This window comes from Acinonyx jubatus, chromosome A2 (genome assembly GCF_027475565.1).
Source record: "Acinonyx jubatus isolate Ajub_Pintada_27869175 chromosome A2, VMU_Ajub_asm_v1.0, whole genome shotgun sequence".
Lineage (NCBI taxonomy): Eukaryota > Metazoa > Chordata > Mammalia > Carnivora > Felidae > Acinonyx > Acinonyx jubatus.
In genome coordinates this window covers 164239480-164253254 of record NC_069383.1, presented here as the reverse complement: position 1 = coordinate 164253254, position 13775 = coordinate 164239480, and the positions used below count along the sequence as shown (strand labels likewise).

The 13775-nt window shown below is 63.3% G+C and overlaps 2 protein-coding genes across 8 annotated transcripts; one reads left to right on the top strand and one right to left on the bottom strand.

Moving 5' to 3' along the window:
- Positions 1 to 171: 171 nt before the first annotated feature.
- On the bottom strand, positions 172 to 2773 carry PLEKHJ1 (pleckstrin homology domain containing J1). 2 transcript variants are annotated; one of them, XR_003417068.2, is made up of 7 exons: positions 2309 to 2773; positions 2141 to 2208; positions 1981 to 2047; positions 1037 to 1127; positions 883 to 946; positions 599 to 793; positions 172 to 356 (listed from the first exon to the last, which is right to left on the bottom strand). XR_003417068.2 is itself a non-coding variant. In XM_027049133.2 (6 exons), exons 1-6 carry the CDS (start codon positions 2514 to 2516, stop codon positions 728 to 730), a joined length of 564 nt encoding a protein of 187 aa, XP_026904934.1. In that variant the 5' UTR covers positions 2517 to 2773; the 3' UTR covers positions 172 to 727. The 2 variants fall into 2 exon arrangements, 1 of the variants encoding a protein (XP_026904934.1); XM_027049133.2 differs by having other exon boundaries at positions 172 to 793.
- A 65-nt stretch (positions 2774 to 2838) lies between these two features.
- SF3A2 (splicing factor 3a subunit 2) lies at positions 2839 to 13564 on the top strand. 6 transcript variants are annotated; one of them, XM_053220183.1, is made up of 11 exons: positions 2839 to 2996; positions 7230 to 7313; positions 7661 to 7824; positions 9013 to 9084; positions 10124 to 10170; positions 10599 to 10708; positions 11876 to 11925; positions 12013 to 12153; positions 12477 to 12545; positions 12650 to 13096; positions 13181 to 13564. In XM_053220183.1, the coding sequence occupies exons 3-11, from the start codon at positions 7699 to 7701 to the stop codon at positions 13448 to 13450; spliced, it is 1332 nt and encodes a 443-aa protein (XP_053076158.1). In that variant the 5' UTR covers positions 2839 to 2996; positions 7230 to 7313; positions 7661 to 7698; the 3' UTR covers positions 13451 to 13564. The 6 variants fall into 6 exon arrangements, with proteins under 6 accessions (XP_053076158.1, XP_026904929.1, XP_026904927.1 ...); XM_027049128.2 differs by having other exon boundaries at positions 7230 to 7289; positions 12650 to 13564; XM_027049126.2 differs by having other exon boundaries at positions 2840 to 2996; positions 12650 to 13564.
- The last annotated feature ends 211 nt before the right edge of the window (positions 13565 to 13775 follow it).

The following is a 13775-nucleotide window of genomic DNA, read 5'->3' as shown; positions in this document are numbered from 1 at the left end:
TCCGTGGTCTGGTTCTAGGTCTCTCTGATCCAGGCAGGCCAGCCCTTCCTCCCGGGGAACTTAAACCTCTCGCCTGGAGAGCACTGCTGTTCCATTTAGGCCCTGCTTCCTTCTGGAGCCGGCTGAACCACCCGGCCCGCCAGCCCTCCACGTGTCCACTGCAGCACCGTCCCACGTGGAAAAGAGGTACCTTTATTTGAACAGAACAAGCACGCTGGCCTGAGTCAATGCTTGCAGCTCCCCGCCCGGAGGTGCCCAGCCAGGGCCTGCCCATCGGCAGGAGTAGAATTCACAGTGGCTCCAGGAGGCCCGGCCCCCACGCCCTTCACAGCATCATCTAGCTTCGTACATTCAGCCTGCACAGGGAAGCAGGGCTGCACCAGCCTTGGGCGCTTCAGGCCCCAGATGGATACACCCAAGGGCTGGGCACAGCTTCTGGGAGGGGACACTCATCCCCCGGTAGCAGCATGTGGCACCAGCAGGTGCCAGACCAGTCTGGGGGAGGGGGGGGGGGGGAGTCAGGGGGTGGGCCTGAGGCACCAGGGTGGGGGTGGGGGGTGGGGTCACTGGGTTGTCTCTCCAACCTGCCCCCGCCCACCTCCACCAGTCTTGGGTTTCTGAAGTCTGCTGCAGCAAATCCAGGCTCGGCCAGGAACCCCAGGGCCTGGTGAGGACGGGGAGGGCTCTTCCAGCCCCAGTAGAAAAGCTGAAAAGCCCCACCCTACACTCAGGCCTTCAAGCCACCCAGCTGGAACCTGGCCTCCTCGGAGATGCCAAACTGCTCCAGGGGGTCCTGTGCGGGTGAACAGGTGGTGTCAGCTCAGGCCCCAGAGGCCCCACTCCATCCCCGCCCCCCCCCCCCGCCCCCAGCCCTCTGTGCACCTTGCCAGTCATTTTCTGGATCTCATTTCTGTAGAATATAAGGCTTCTCCGCATGAACTCGTAGCTGGGGGAGAAAGCCACGTGTGCTCACAGAGTCCTGCTCTGCCCCCGGCCCAGACCGCCCCCCACCGCCCCCACCGGGCCCACACCCCACCTGGCTCGACGCAGAGCCCCCATCCACTCCTGACACTGTTCCTCACTGCGGCACTCAAAGTGATACTTCCTCTCCGGATCCTCGATGAAGCCTGCAGGGGGAGGCAGTCCCCATCTCATTCCCGGGCTCAACCCCCCGCACCTCCCCCTCAGGCCTCAGCTTCCCGCTACCTCTGTCCAAAACTGTCCCTTCCTCCAGTCCAAGTCCAGGCTCAGGACTTCTCACCAGCTGTGCCCTGGACGGATTTCTGTCCCTAAAGTCTAGAACCTAAACACGTGACCTTATTTGAATACACAACAGTTACCAACGTAATGAGTTACTATGACATTAGACTACAACAAAACTGGCACCAAGTCTAGCAGAATTTGTGTCCTTGTCAAAAATGAAAATCTGGACACAACCAAACAAGGAGAGTAAACCACGTGACAGTGAACACAGGCTGGGGGGACATGATTCTACAGAGAAGCGCGGGCAAGGAGCACCCTGGATCGCTGGCGACCCCCAGAAGTCAGGAAAGCATGGCAAAACGTCTTGACAAGGAACCACCCCTGCACACACCCTGATCTCAGACTTCCACCCTCCAGATCTGGGGGAGCACACGTTCCTGCCGTTTAAGCCCTTCACGTGTGGCATGGGAAATTTGTAGAAACTCTGTCTTTCCTCGCTGCTAACCCGACCCCCTCAGGACCCAGGAGGATGCTCCGCAGGGCCCAGAGGACGGCACCCGAGGGGTGCAGGGCTCCCCAGCGAGAGACAAAGTCCTAGTGGATCTGGGGCGGGCACCGCGGGGCGCTAGAATGCGGCGCCCGCCCAGCGGGAAGGCCCAGCTCGACCTTGGGCAGCCCGGGGCAGTGGACTTGATCTCGGCAGAGGCAGGCGGGGCAGGGCGGGGCAGGGCGGGGCTGGGGTCGCGGCCGGCCTCGTCCGCCACGCCCGACACTCACTGATGGAGAAGCCGCTGGGCTCTTCCTGGGTGACTCTGCAGTGCTCCAGCAGTAGGGCTCCGACGGGCTGCGGGAAGAGGAGGAGCAGGCGAGGGTGGGGGCGCGCCTCCAGGGGAACCCCGGCCCCCGTGCGCTCCAGGGCGCCCCCCGGGCGGCCTACCTCGGCCTCGTCCGTCCGAAAGTAGAAAAGGAAGTTGACCACCAGCTTCACCAGTCGCCGCTTCAGCACTGCGAGCACAGGGCAGGCTCGCGCGGGCTCGGTGGCCGCCCACCCCCCTCCGCCCGCCCGCGTCCCCCTGCGCCCGCCTCGGTGACCCGGCCCGCTCACCGCTGCCTTTCTTGGGGCCCCGCATGCCGAGCTCGGCCGCCAGCTCGGCCGGCTGCCGGGAGAGCGCCTGCAGCTCCTTCTCGTTGTAGCGCATGGCGCCGCCCGGACCCAAAACACGGAGCGCGAGCCGCGCCCTCCGGGCCGCCGGCCGCCCTCGCGCCAAAAAAGTCCCACAGCGCCGTTCTCCCGGAAGTACTACCGCAGCCATTGCGCTTGCGCGCTGCCGAACCACCCATCCCGTCGACCTCGGGCGCGCGGCGCGCAGGAGACAGTAGACAAAACAGACGATCGTCACATATAACTGCGCAACAAGCTGGATCCGGGGTGGGAACAGAGTAAGGTACCCTCACGACCAGTGGCGCCCTTTGCCGAAGCGGACAGAAGCAGGCGAGGCGGAACGAGTCGCAACCCGACCTCCCGCGAGGCCTGAGCCCGCGCGAATTAGAGCCACCAAGAAGGCGTCAAGAGGCTGGCGCGCACGCGCACTTAGAATCCCGGCCCGTACTCTCAGTCCCGCCCCCTTTTCTCGCGCCTCCCGAGCCTCCGGCCCACCTCTCCGGCCTGGGCGGGCATGCGCACTCGGGAGGCCCTGCCCGCTTCGTCCCCGGAAGTATTTCCCTAGGATGAGATGCGCTTGCGCGTAACGTAGTCGTAGTGGCGGCGGGCGCGGAGTGAGGAACGGCGCACGGTGAGGGCGGGGGGGCGGGGGGGGCCGGCCCCCGAGGCCCTGGCTTCCCTGGACGGGAGCGTACGCGGGCGGCGGGGGGTGCGAGCGAGGGCCGGGCGGCTTTGGGGTTCCCGACGGCCGCGCGCCAGGAGAGCCAAACGAGTCCCGCGTCCTCGGAAGTCTCTCCGTAGGCCCGTGGGATCGGGTCGGGTGGCGGCTCACATGGTGCCCTCCGCGCCCCCAGGACCCTTGCGAGCCCTGATTTGCGGCTCTTCGCCGTGGTTGTGCGGTCCTGAGTCTCTCGGGTCCGGGAAGCTTCCATGCCCGCCCCTGTTGTGTGGGGGATATAACGGCCGCCCCGGGCCCGCCGAGTAGGGAGCGCGGTCCTGGGGGCGGGGCGCTCGGCGCCGCCTCCAGGCGGCCAGAGCCCGTTAACTGGCCCTGGTCAGACTCGCGTGTCCGGGGCTGCTTTTCCTGGCCGAGAGGAGCTGGCGCTGATCATCCGCTTGCTAGCTTCCCGCTCCCTCGTTGGGCCCCGGAGGCCGCCTCCCTCTCCGTAAAGCGAGCCCTTGCTTTTGTAAGCAGCGGGTCTCTCTGGCCGTGTGGGTTTGGGGCCTGACCTGCTGAGTTCTCTGATGATTGGTGGGTCTTGTTTTCTGCCTCCCGCCCACCCACGGCAGCTTCCCCTTCCGCTCTCTGAATGCGTTTTCTGCAGTTTTAGCGACATCGTTAGACCTGTTTCCTGAAGCTGAAAGTATTCTCTGCTGCGAAGGCAATTATCGGGATCACTTGTGTGCTTTTCTCCCATTGTTCTCCCTCCCCCCCCCCCAAAAAAAACCCCTAACTTCTGCATTTTTCCTGTTAGCCTGGTTTTCTTGACCTGTTAAGTTTTTTCCTCGAAGCTCCCAACATCTCAACACGTATTGATTGTATTTTTCCCTGGGTTTAAACAAATTGTTTCCTCGGCCCTCACCCACCTCCACCACAGAAGCATCCCCTCAGAGGCTGGCACGTGCCTGCTTCTGTCCCCTTCAGCGGAGCAGCTGTCTAGAACTTTCTGTGCGTGTTCTCCTGAGTTGGCTTCTGTTTTCAGTCGGATCATCTGTTTGTTTTCCTTCGTTGTGTCGGGATGCATCTCCAGATAGCTTTCGAAGGAATTGATTTTGAGTCCTTGGTTATTTCCTTACCCTCGCGGTAGGAAATTGGAGTGTAAAAGTCTAGGTTGAAAATTCATCTTGAGACTGAGAAAGTGTTGCTTATCTCTGGTTTGATTGTCCTTTGGTGTCTGACCTTTTGTTTCTGTTTTTCTCCTTTGATAGAAACTGGAGGTTTTTCTGGGCAGTGTAGAGTTTCACGATTGTTTTCATTGATGGGTTTTTGTTTGTTTCTGTCTGAACTGTCAGATTTCCTCAGCCCTGGGATATTGTTTTTCTCTCTGGTAGGGCTCCCCGTGCTGCTTTTCTATTATTGCTCTGGAATTTGACCTATTTTCCCCTTTTTTATTCCCTTTTGTAAAAGGCTTGCTTAATTTGTACTTCCAAGCTCTCGTGTTCTGTGTTTTGTTTGGATCATTCCGTGTTTCTGAAGTTTCCTTCTGGTTTTAATTCGCCTTGCTAACTTTTGGCGGGTTGCACTGCTTTCGTGGTGCAGTGCCCTGTCCGGTAATCAAGGAGGACGCTGCCATCATCTGGGGAGGTTTCTGTCAGGTTTCTTTCTTCCTTTTCTTCCTTTCTTCATTTCCTTTCCTCCTTTTCCTTTTCCTTTCCTTCCTTTCTTGATACACGGGGTTTTTCATATCTGGTTATGTTTGAATTGCCAGCTTCACTTAGTGAGTCTCACTGCCCGGCCAGCCTGGGAAGGCGCTGGTGTTTTCTCTGGGGCGTGCGAGACCCCAGCGGCCAGAGTCCCAGGAGCTGGTCTCTGGTGCTCCCAGGAGAATGCGGTCTCTGGTGCTCTTGCTGGGGGCCTCCAGCTGGCCCTGCTGGGCAAGGCGTGGGGGAAGGGCAGGCTGCCTGCCGTTTGGTGGGCAGGTTTTGATGGGATTCCCTCTTTTCGGCCTGGCCCTCCCTCCTCTCCTGGACTCTCCCCCACAGTGCCAGCCCAAGTGCAGTGTCCCTTCGTTCCAGTCCTTCTGACGATGAAACTCCGGTCTGTGCGAGCAGTCTGTCGAGGCCCCTGGGCACGAGATCTCTCGGGGATGGAGGCAGGCAGGGACAGGGATGATGTGTGCAGTGCGCTGCTAGGAACCAGCAGTTTGGGTCTCCAGTGGTCACTGGTTTCCCTCTGACGTGGCGACCGGTTCAGTACCTGAGTTGGGTTTCCCTGAGCTGACACCCGCGGGGCACACTCCCCAGCCGGCCTCTAGCATTCGAGGGCCTTATCTCGCCATTAAGAAGGAACCGGGCTCATCACCAAACTTGTGGGAACCCTTGGCTTTGTTAAAACGTTGCCTTCCGAGTCACTTGGGCAGCTCTTTGCTCCCACTGGGTCCGTGGAGTGTTCCGGAAGCGTCACCCCTGTAACACATGACGGGAAACAAGGCATCCGCACGAACTGTGTCCTGGGCCTTGAGCTTGTGTCGTCCTCTGCTCTGCAGACGGGGGGACACCGCTTCCTCCTGAGTCCGGCCCTGAGTTACCTTTGTTTTCTGTTTCTGGCAACAGCCATCCTGATGGGCGGGAGGCAGTGCGTCGTGGGGTTTTGATTTGCGGTTCCCCAGGGACAGTGACGTTGAGCACGTTTTCATCTACTGTCAGCTGCTGCTCACTTGATCAGCACACGCTCCCCCACAGGCACCCCTTTTCATTGTTTGGGTGGACGCTCTCCCGTAACGTCCTTGAGAAGGTGGGAGGCTCCTCACGGAGCCCCGTAAGTCACTCAAGTCACTCTCCCTGTGGGAGAGACCTCCCCAGCCCCAGCCGTGCTGCGGGCAGCAGCGAGGGCCAGTCGTGTCCCTCTGTGCTCCCCCCTACCCCCCTGACCCCAGGAGTTTCTCACCACTTTCCCCAGAAACGCTGCAGTTTCCCAAGGCACAGCGGGTGCTTCACGGCAGATGCCGGCACAGCGCAGCCCCTGGCAGGGCCTCCCCTGCGGAGCCTGTGACCAGGTCTGGCAGCCAGGACCACGGGGATCCCCCCTGGGAGGGTTGGGGTGCAGCTTTCCCTGGGCTCGCTGCAAACGGCACAGGTGGCGAGGCAGCGGGGGTTCCGTGGGCCGGTGCACTTGCCTCCCTGGCAGGGGGTGCTCCTGGCGTTGTACCCTCTTCTCAGGACCAAGCGCCGTGTGATGGAGTGATTGGGATGGTTGGCGGTGCTTGGCCTCCGCACTTGGCCTGACAGCGTCTCAAAGTGGGAAGCTCCAGGCGTCCTTCTGTAATACGGGGTCTGACCCTGTGACCGGTATAACTGCCCTGAGTCGGCAGCCATCCGGAAGGTCGCGTTGCTGGTTCCCGGGTGTGAGGTCTTCGTGTGCTCATCCAGAGGATAAGAACCGGGCCAGGGAGAGGTCGAGGTTCCTCTAGAGTTACAGGGTGACTCCAAGGTCCACAGCACAGCCGGTCTGTACCCCCTGTGTTCCTTGCGTGTGGCCACTATAGCAAGTCGCCACAAAGTTAGTGGTTTAAGGGCTACAGACTTATTACTGTGCGGTTCTGGAAACCAGAAGTATAAAATGGAGGGCTGTGCTCCTTCTAGGGGCCCCAGGGAGCCCCGTCTCCCCCTTTTTCCGGCTTCCAGAGGCACCGCGTCCTCGGCCTGTGGCCCCTCCTCATCCTCGCGGCCGGCCGGCAGCACAGGGTCTGCCCGGCTCTCTGCCTCCCTTGTGAGGACACTGGGCCCCTGGGGAACCCAGGGTCTCCCCCACTTCGGGACCTTGAATCGATGCCACCTGCAAGGTCCTTTTTTCCATATGTGGTTCCACGTTTACTGTTTTGGGGATTAGAATGGGGGCGTCTTTGTGCGGTCAGGTTCACTGCTCGGCCTGTCCCTGTGAGCTCACTTCTGCAGAGACAAGATAGTGTGGGTTTAAGCCAGCGGGGCTGATACCGACCAGTCAAGAGGGAGAGTGTTCAGAGACGCGAGAGAGGTGTCTGGGGGTTGGGTTTGAGCCGAGTCTGGAAGAACGTGGGAGGCACTGTGGCAGGGAGTGGAACAGGGTATCGAGGGCTCAGGGGAGCCCTCCTGGGCCACAGTCAGGTCTTGAATGTCTCTTGTGCGTTAGGAGGAACGGGTAGATTCTCTTCTTCCTCTTCAGCAGGTTTTCGGCTGAGCTACAGGACTCCGGAGAAGTGAGCAGACGCAGAGACTTCGGGCCAAGGTCCGGGAAGGCTTCCTGAAGCAGGTGGCTTGGCCGTTTCTTCCTCGTTGCCCTTTTGGGTCTCTGAGCCTTTACAGCTCTCGGGCTGCGGGGGCTTCCTGTCCAGGCCTCCCCCAGGGCCAGGCATCCTGTTTATCCTGTTCCTGGTTTGTGCGTGCCTGGGCCATTCTGGGCCCTCAGCCTACCTGAAGATTGGCGGGGGTGGGGGGGGGCGATGAGGCTTGTCCCCATCAGGAGTTGGGGGGGGTGGGAGACTATGGGGTGGGGGGCAGAGGGAGGGATGGGAGACTGTAGAGGGTGGGGGGGGTGTCTCTCCTGCCCTGTCCCCTGCTGTGCCCTGCACTGTCACAGCCTCTCCTTTGTCCCTGCAGGTTTCTCCGGGGTCTGGTAAAGTCCCAACGCCATCACCATGGACTTCCAGCATCGCCCTGGGGGTAAGACGGGGAGTGGAGGCGTGGCCTCCTCCTCAGAGAGCAACCGAGACCGCAGGGAGCGCCTCCGGCAGCTGGCCCTGGAGACCATTGACATCAACAAGGTGGGTCTAACCGAGGGCAGGAAGCCCCCCTCCGTCACGTGTTCCCTCGCTCTGCCTTCTGTCAGTGGAGCCACATTCAGTACACCCGCACCTGGTGCCCTTCACCCCGCTGCCCAGCGCTCTGGGCCTCGGGTCCGGTCTGTAATCAAGGGAACTTGACCTAGAGCAGCTCCAGCTGTCCACCCCAGAGACCGCCTGCTGTTCAGAGTGGGGGAGGGGGGTTATCGCGTGAGCTTTTTGTGTGACTGGCCAGAGGCGTGGGGAATTGCCAGTGGCGAGGACTAAGACAGCGTCGTGTGGATTGACGTTCTGGCCGTGAGCAGTGAAGGGCAACGTTTTATTTGGCGGTTCAGAGCTATCGGTAGACCGGGATTTGCCCGTCGGCACCGCAGACACGTAGGGCCAGAGCATCCTGGGTGCTGTTGGCAGCCCAGCAGCATCCCGGCCCCCTCCCACTCAGTGCCAGGATCACCCCAACTGTGACAAACTCCAGTGTCCCCAGACGTCCCCCAGTGTGCCCTGGGGGTACATGGTGCCCCTTCGACTTCAAACTCCTCTGAGACGAGAGCTCTCACCCTGGGCCAGGCCTCACCTGTGAGGTCAGCTCTGTTCCCATCCCCATTTTCCCAACGAGACGAGGGAGAACCATCACGGCCAACGACGACACAGTCACGGGACAGCGAGTTAGGGTTTGAACCCCCGTGGGTCTGTGCCGCCGCCCCTCTTCGTGGAAGGCTGCGTGGCTGGCCTGGGAACCCCGTGCGCAGAGACCAGGGTCTCCATGGGCCTTTGTTGAGGCGTTTGCTTTTGCTCTGGTGTCTGGCTTGTGCCGCAGAGCTTGGCAAAGCCGGCGAGGTTAGTGACGGGCGCCTGGCCTGGGAGGCGGGCGCCCAGCCGTGCCGTCCTGGCTCTGCTTCCTTCCGGACCTGGAACCGCCACCGGGGCGGGGTGGAGAACCAGTATCATGGGCCCCCAGCCCTGCCGAGCGGCCTGTGTCCACGGGATCCGGTGGGGGGGGGGGGGGGTGCCGCGGTGGAGCCTGGGCCACGGGCTCCTCCCAGCCCCCTATCCTCGAACGCCTGCCCGAGGGAAAGCAGCCGCCTCTGCTGCTTGGACAAAGACCGGGCTCTGGCTCTTCGCGGCGCGTGCGGGGCCACGGTCGCCGCTGACGGATGTTTCTCTCCCCAGGACCCTTACTTCATGAAGAACCACCTGGGCTCCTACGAGTGCAAGCTGTGCCTGACCCTGCACAACAACGAGGTGTGTTCTCGGCTCTGGGGTGGATTCTGCTGCTGCGCGTCAGGGTCCCCCGCCGCCTGGCCCGGCAGCGCTGCCCCCTTCGTAGTTCCGGGACATCGTTCAGAGCCCGCCCGAGGGTGGAGGGGCTCGGGCCTGCTACCTCAGCAGACTGCGCTCTCGGGCACGTCCTTTAGGGGAGACCCTGCGTGCTCCGGGCACAGGCCAAGCACCCCGTCCCCGGTCTGCTCCCCCCCCCCCCCCAAGTCCCCCTGCTGCGCCGTAACCCCCGCTGCTACCGTTACTGTGGGAGCGCGCTGTCGGCCCTGGGCCAGGCCCGTGCCTGGGAGTTCTAGATCCGGTTTTTGGGATCTCGTCGGTGTGGCTCCAACTGGGCTCTTTCAGTGACGGGAGGTCATAGTCCGCCGCGTGCGCACAGTGCGCGGATCCGCTCCGGAGCGAGTAGATCCGGCTTTCCCCTTTCCCGTTGTTGAGCGTTCGGGTTGTTTGCGGTCACAAGTGGTGCCGAGTCGCACGGTCTGTCCCCCTCGGCAGTGCTGACAGACGAGTCGGGTCGTTCTCGGGGGATGCTGAGCCGTGTCCCCCACCCGCTCGATGCCAGGACCGCCCCGGTCACGACCACCACAAACTTCCCCAGACGCCACCAGTGCTCCCCTGGCAATCGAGAAACGGGGAGTTCGCCCCGCTCCGTGTGGAGAGGTCCCCTGGGCTGTTGTCAGGTCAGACCCCGGCGGTCACGGGGCACGTCACTTGGGGGGTACCAGCCTCCACCGTGCAGCCGGGCCCACTGATCACCCCCCGCGGCGGTGGGCAGCGAGCCTTCCCGAGCCCCACGCGCCGTGACAGCGGGCGCTCGCAGACGCCTTCGCCTTCTCCGGCTCGGTGTTGCTCCGCTTCGTGCGAACATGCCGGAGCTTGTCCGTCCGGCAGCCACCCAGCGCCCGCCTCGAGGCAGGGCCTGTGGACAGAGGCCGGCTCCTCTCTGCCCTCCCCGCCCTCGCTCACCTGGTCTCGAACCACCCGTGTGCTTTTCCCGCTGCAGGGGAGTTACCTGGCGCACACCCAGGGGAAGAAGCATCAGACCAACTTGTGAGTACCTGGGCCCCCTTCCGGCGCCCGGGGTCCAGCCCCTCCAGGAGCTGCTTCACGGGGTCTCCCGGGCCTTGGGGCCAAGCAGAGGGTGGGCGCGAGGAGGGGCGGGAGGTGCTCTTTCCCCAGTGGTCAAGCTGATTGTGCTGCAGCCTGGGGCTTCTGTAACGTGGGGAGAGAGGTGAGGGTCACAGAAGACCTCCTAGTGAGGGGCAGCACAAAATGTGATGGGGACAGAGGTGCCCCAAGCCTGTCCCAGCCCCACTGTGTGCGAACCCTGGGACCCCCAACCAGCACCCCCACCCCCGTGCCCCTGGCCTCTCAAACTCCCAAGGTCGCTGTGAGGGTTGGACAGCTCCCAGCACCTGGGCCTGTGGCCTTGGCGGCCCGTGTGGGGGGCCACAGTGCCGTCTCTGTCCCGCCTGCAGGGCCCGGAGAGCCGCCAAGGAGGCCAAAGAGGCCCCCGCCCAGCCGGCGCCAGAGAAGGTCAAGGTGGAGGTGAAGAAGTTTGTGAAGATCGGCCGCCCGGGCTACAAAGGTAATTCTGTCTGGGGGCGGTCTGGCCCGCAGCCGGGGCTGGGCGTGACCCCCAGCCCTGTCCTTGAGCCACACAGAAGCTGCTGTTCTCTGGCCCTTTGCTGCGGAGACCCCCACTTGTCCGTGCCTCTCCTGTTTCCCATCGGAAGGACTAGGCTGGGACCAGCAGCCCCCCTTGGCCCCCCTTTCCTGTGAACTTTCCCAAACAGCCGTAACAGAGTGTCACGGCTTCTCGGGCCCCGTGTCCCCGTGTCTTGGGAGCAGGTGGTTCTTTACTGTGCTGTTGGGGGACATGAGTGACCGTGGAGGGGAGGCCCTTTCCTTGACCTTGGGACAGGGTGTTGGTGCTTCAGCCTGAAGGAGGAGAGGGTGAAGGTCTGTGTAAGAAACCACTTATTTAGTGGAACTGACGGCAGAGAGGAGGGTTCTTGGATCACCTGCCAGAAAGTAGGTTAAGTGGCTCCATTGGAATATAGAGGACTATGTTTCCGGGAGTTAGAAAGAAAAAGCTACCAGGCAGCTGTTCTAACTAAAGGTAGCGACATCTGTGCATGACTGGCACTCCAAGCCCGACACAGTAGCGCAAAGGTCCTGGGGCAGGTCTGCTTGATAAGCTAGGGCTGGGATGACAGGATCTGAGCGGGTGGGGGGGCAGGTGGAGGCCACCAAAGGCCTTTGGGCCATGGTAGGCCACCTGGTCTCTGTCCTGAGTGTCATGGGGAGACGCTGGAGGGCTTGGGGGCGAGCGCGGCATGTTCCAAAGCTGTATGGAGAGCGGTCTGCAAGTGAGAACAGGGCCACTGGAGGCCTGGCTGCAGGGCTCTAACGTGAAGGGCGTCCTCCCAGAAGCAGGGGCACAGACCCTGCTTGCTGTGTGTGCACAGCGTGCCCCCGCCTCAGATTCCGTGGAGTGTCGTCCCAGGCCTCGAGGTGAGGGCCACAGGGCCCGCGTCCTGCCCATGCGCACCCCTGACTCCGTGACCTCAGGCAGGGACCCCACGGTCCTGGGCGGTAGCCGTCCCAGCCACACGTAGCCCTGGTTCACCAGCCAGACAACGGGCCCCAGCGTCCTGCCCTCCCGTTCGCGGGTGGCGTTCGTCCACACCCGTGGTCCCTTAGCCTCCGGGAGCACGAGCTGGCCTGGACCTGATCCCTTCGTGTGTTGCAGTGACCAAGCAGAGGGACACAGAGATGGGCCAGCAGAGTCTCCTCTTCCAGGTAGGGGCAGCCGGAGCCCAACTGGGGGCGGGAGGGGGTCCCTTGAACGGCGGCGCTGCCACCTGCCCTCCCCCCCCCCTCCCCCAGATCGACTACCCCGAGATCGCCGAGGGCGTCATGCCCCGCCACCGCTTTATGTCCGCCTACGAGCAGAGGATCGAGCCTCCAGACCGGCGCTGGCAGTACCTCCTGATGGCCGCCGAGCCCTACGAGACCATCGCCTTCAAGGTAGCACCCACGGGGTCCCCCAGCAGCCATCCCCCAGTGGGTCGCGGCCTCTGGAAGACGGGGAGCTGGGTGAAGCGACAGCCAGGGGCTGGGCGTCCAGAGGTGGGTCCCCACCGAAGGGCAGAGAGCCTGATGTGACCCTGGTGGGAAGACACCCTCGTGTGGCCAGGCTGTTTGGGGACCCGTAACCCCGTCCCGGGCAAAGAGCACAGCCTTTCCCCGGGGTCCCAGGGCTGCTAGGTAGCTGGGCTGGGACATCAGCCGCCGCCACCCCAGATCCATCGTGGTCCTCAAGGCCCCGCTCCACCCCCCTCCCCACACAGGTGCCAAGCAGGGAGATCGACAAGGCCGAGGGCAAGTTCTGGACCCACTGGAATCGGGAAACAAAGCAGGTGAGTGAGTGGGTCTGGGTCCAGGCGCTCGTGGGGCCTTGGGCATCTGCCCCGGCCGGCCTGTCCCCTCTGGACCGCCGCTCAGCCCCGTCCGTCTTCTCCAGTTTTTCCTCCAGTTCCACTTCAAGATGGAGAAACCTCCAGCCCCGCCAAGCCTCCCTGCTGGGCCCCCCGGGGTGAAGCGCCCCCCGCCCCCCCTGATGAACGGTCTGCCCCCCCGGCCACCGCTGCCAGAGTCTCTGCCCCCGCCACCGCCAGGAGGCCTGCCCCTTCCGCCCATGCCGCCCAGCGGGCCTGCACCCTCCGGGCCTCCGGGCCCTCCCCAGCTGCCCCCACCAGCTCCTGGGGTCCACCCCCCAACATCTGGGGTCCACCCCCCCGCACCAGGGGTCCACCCCCCAGCTCCCGGGGTCCACCCCCCAACACCAGTGGTGCACCCCCCAGCATCTGGGGTCCACCCCCCTGCTCCGGGCGTCCACCCTCCAGCCCCAGGGGTCCACCCCCCTGCCCCGGGTGTCCACCCTCCCCCGTCTGCTGGGGTTCACCCCCAGGCCCCAGGGGTCCACCCTCCAGCTCCTGCAGTTCACCCCCAAGCTCCGGGGGTGCACCCTGCAGCTCCTGCGGTTCACCCCCAGGCCCCTGGCGTCCACCCTCCAGCTCCTGGGGTCCACCCCCCAGCCCCAGGGATCCACCCCCAGCCTCCCGGGGTTCACCCCCCACCTCCTGGGGTCCACCCATCTGCTCCTGGGGTCCATCCTCCAGCTCCTGGGGTTCACCCCCAGCCTCCTGGAGTTCACCCCTCAAATCCCGGGGTTCACCCCCCAACTCCCATGCCTCCGATGCTGAGGCCCCCGCTGCCCTCCGAGGGCCCTGGGAACATTCCGCCCCCTCCCCCAGCCAACTAAAAAGCTGCCCCTTCTCCAGGCCAGTTCGCTGTCTTGTCCTGTTACTCTCCAAGCTACGTGCTTTTGTGCAGGGTTGTGCCATGTCCCCGACGGTCATTAAACGGTCTCCCCTGATGCCCGAAGTGACCTGCTGTGTGGGGGAACGGGGGGGTGGGGGGGGGAGGCTCTGTAGGTCAGTAGGTGTGGTAGCTTCACTCGCTGCTGGTGAACACCCACGTGCACCCCCACCATATGTGTGGGGAGCTTGGGGTTGGGGCCTCGGTGTCCCTGTGTCCTCCCAGGATGCCGGTGGGTGAAGGACAGACCCAGGCAGTCAGCAGCGGGT

What these genes read in the sequence shown, in the direction of transcription:
- SF3A2 (XM_027049128.2), top strand. Translation starts at nt 7,699, where the DNA reads ATGGACTTCCAGCATCGCCCTGGGGGTAAGACGGGGAGTGGAGGCGTG. An exon ending in CGGCCGCCCGGGCTACAAAG is followed by an intron (nt 10,709 to 11,875) that starts GTAATTCTGTCT and finishes CGTGTGTTGCAG; the next exon opens with TGACCAAGCAGAGGGACACA. An exon ending in AGCAGAGTCTCCTCTTCCAG is followed by an intron (nt 11,926 to 12,012) that starts GTAGGGGCAGCC and finishes CCCCTCCCCCAG; the next exon opens with ATCGACTACCCCGAGATCGC.
- PLEKHJ1 (XM_027049133.2), bottom strand. Translation starts at nt 2,516, where the DNA reads ATGGCTGCGGTAGTACTTCCGGGAGAACGGCGCTGTGGGACTTTTTTG. An exon ending in TTCGGACGGACGAGGCCGAG is followed by an intron (nt 2,048 to 2,140) that starts GTAGGCCGCCCG and finishes CTCTTCCCGCAG; the next exon opens with CCCGTCGGAGCCCTACTGCT. An exon ending in TCCAGAAAATGACTGGCAAG is followed by an intron (nt 794 to 882) that starts GTGCACAGAGGG and finishes TCACCCGCACAG; the next exon opens with GACCCCCTGGAGCAGTTTGG.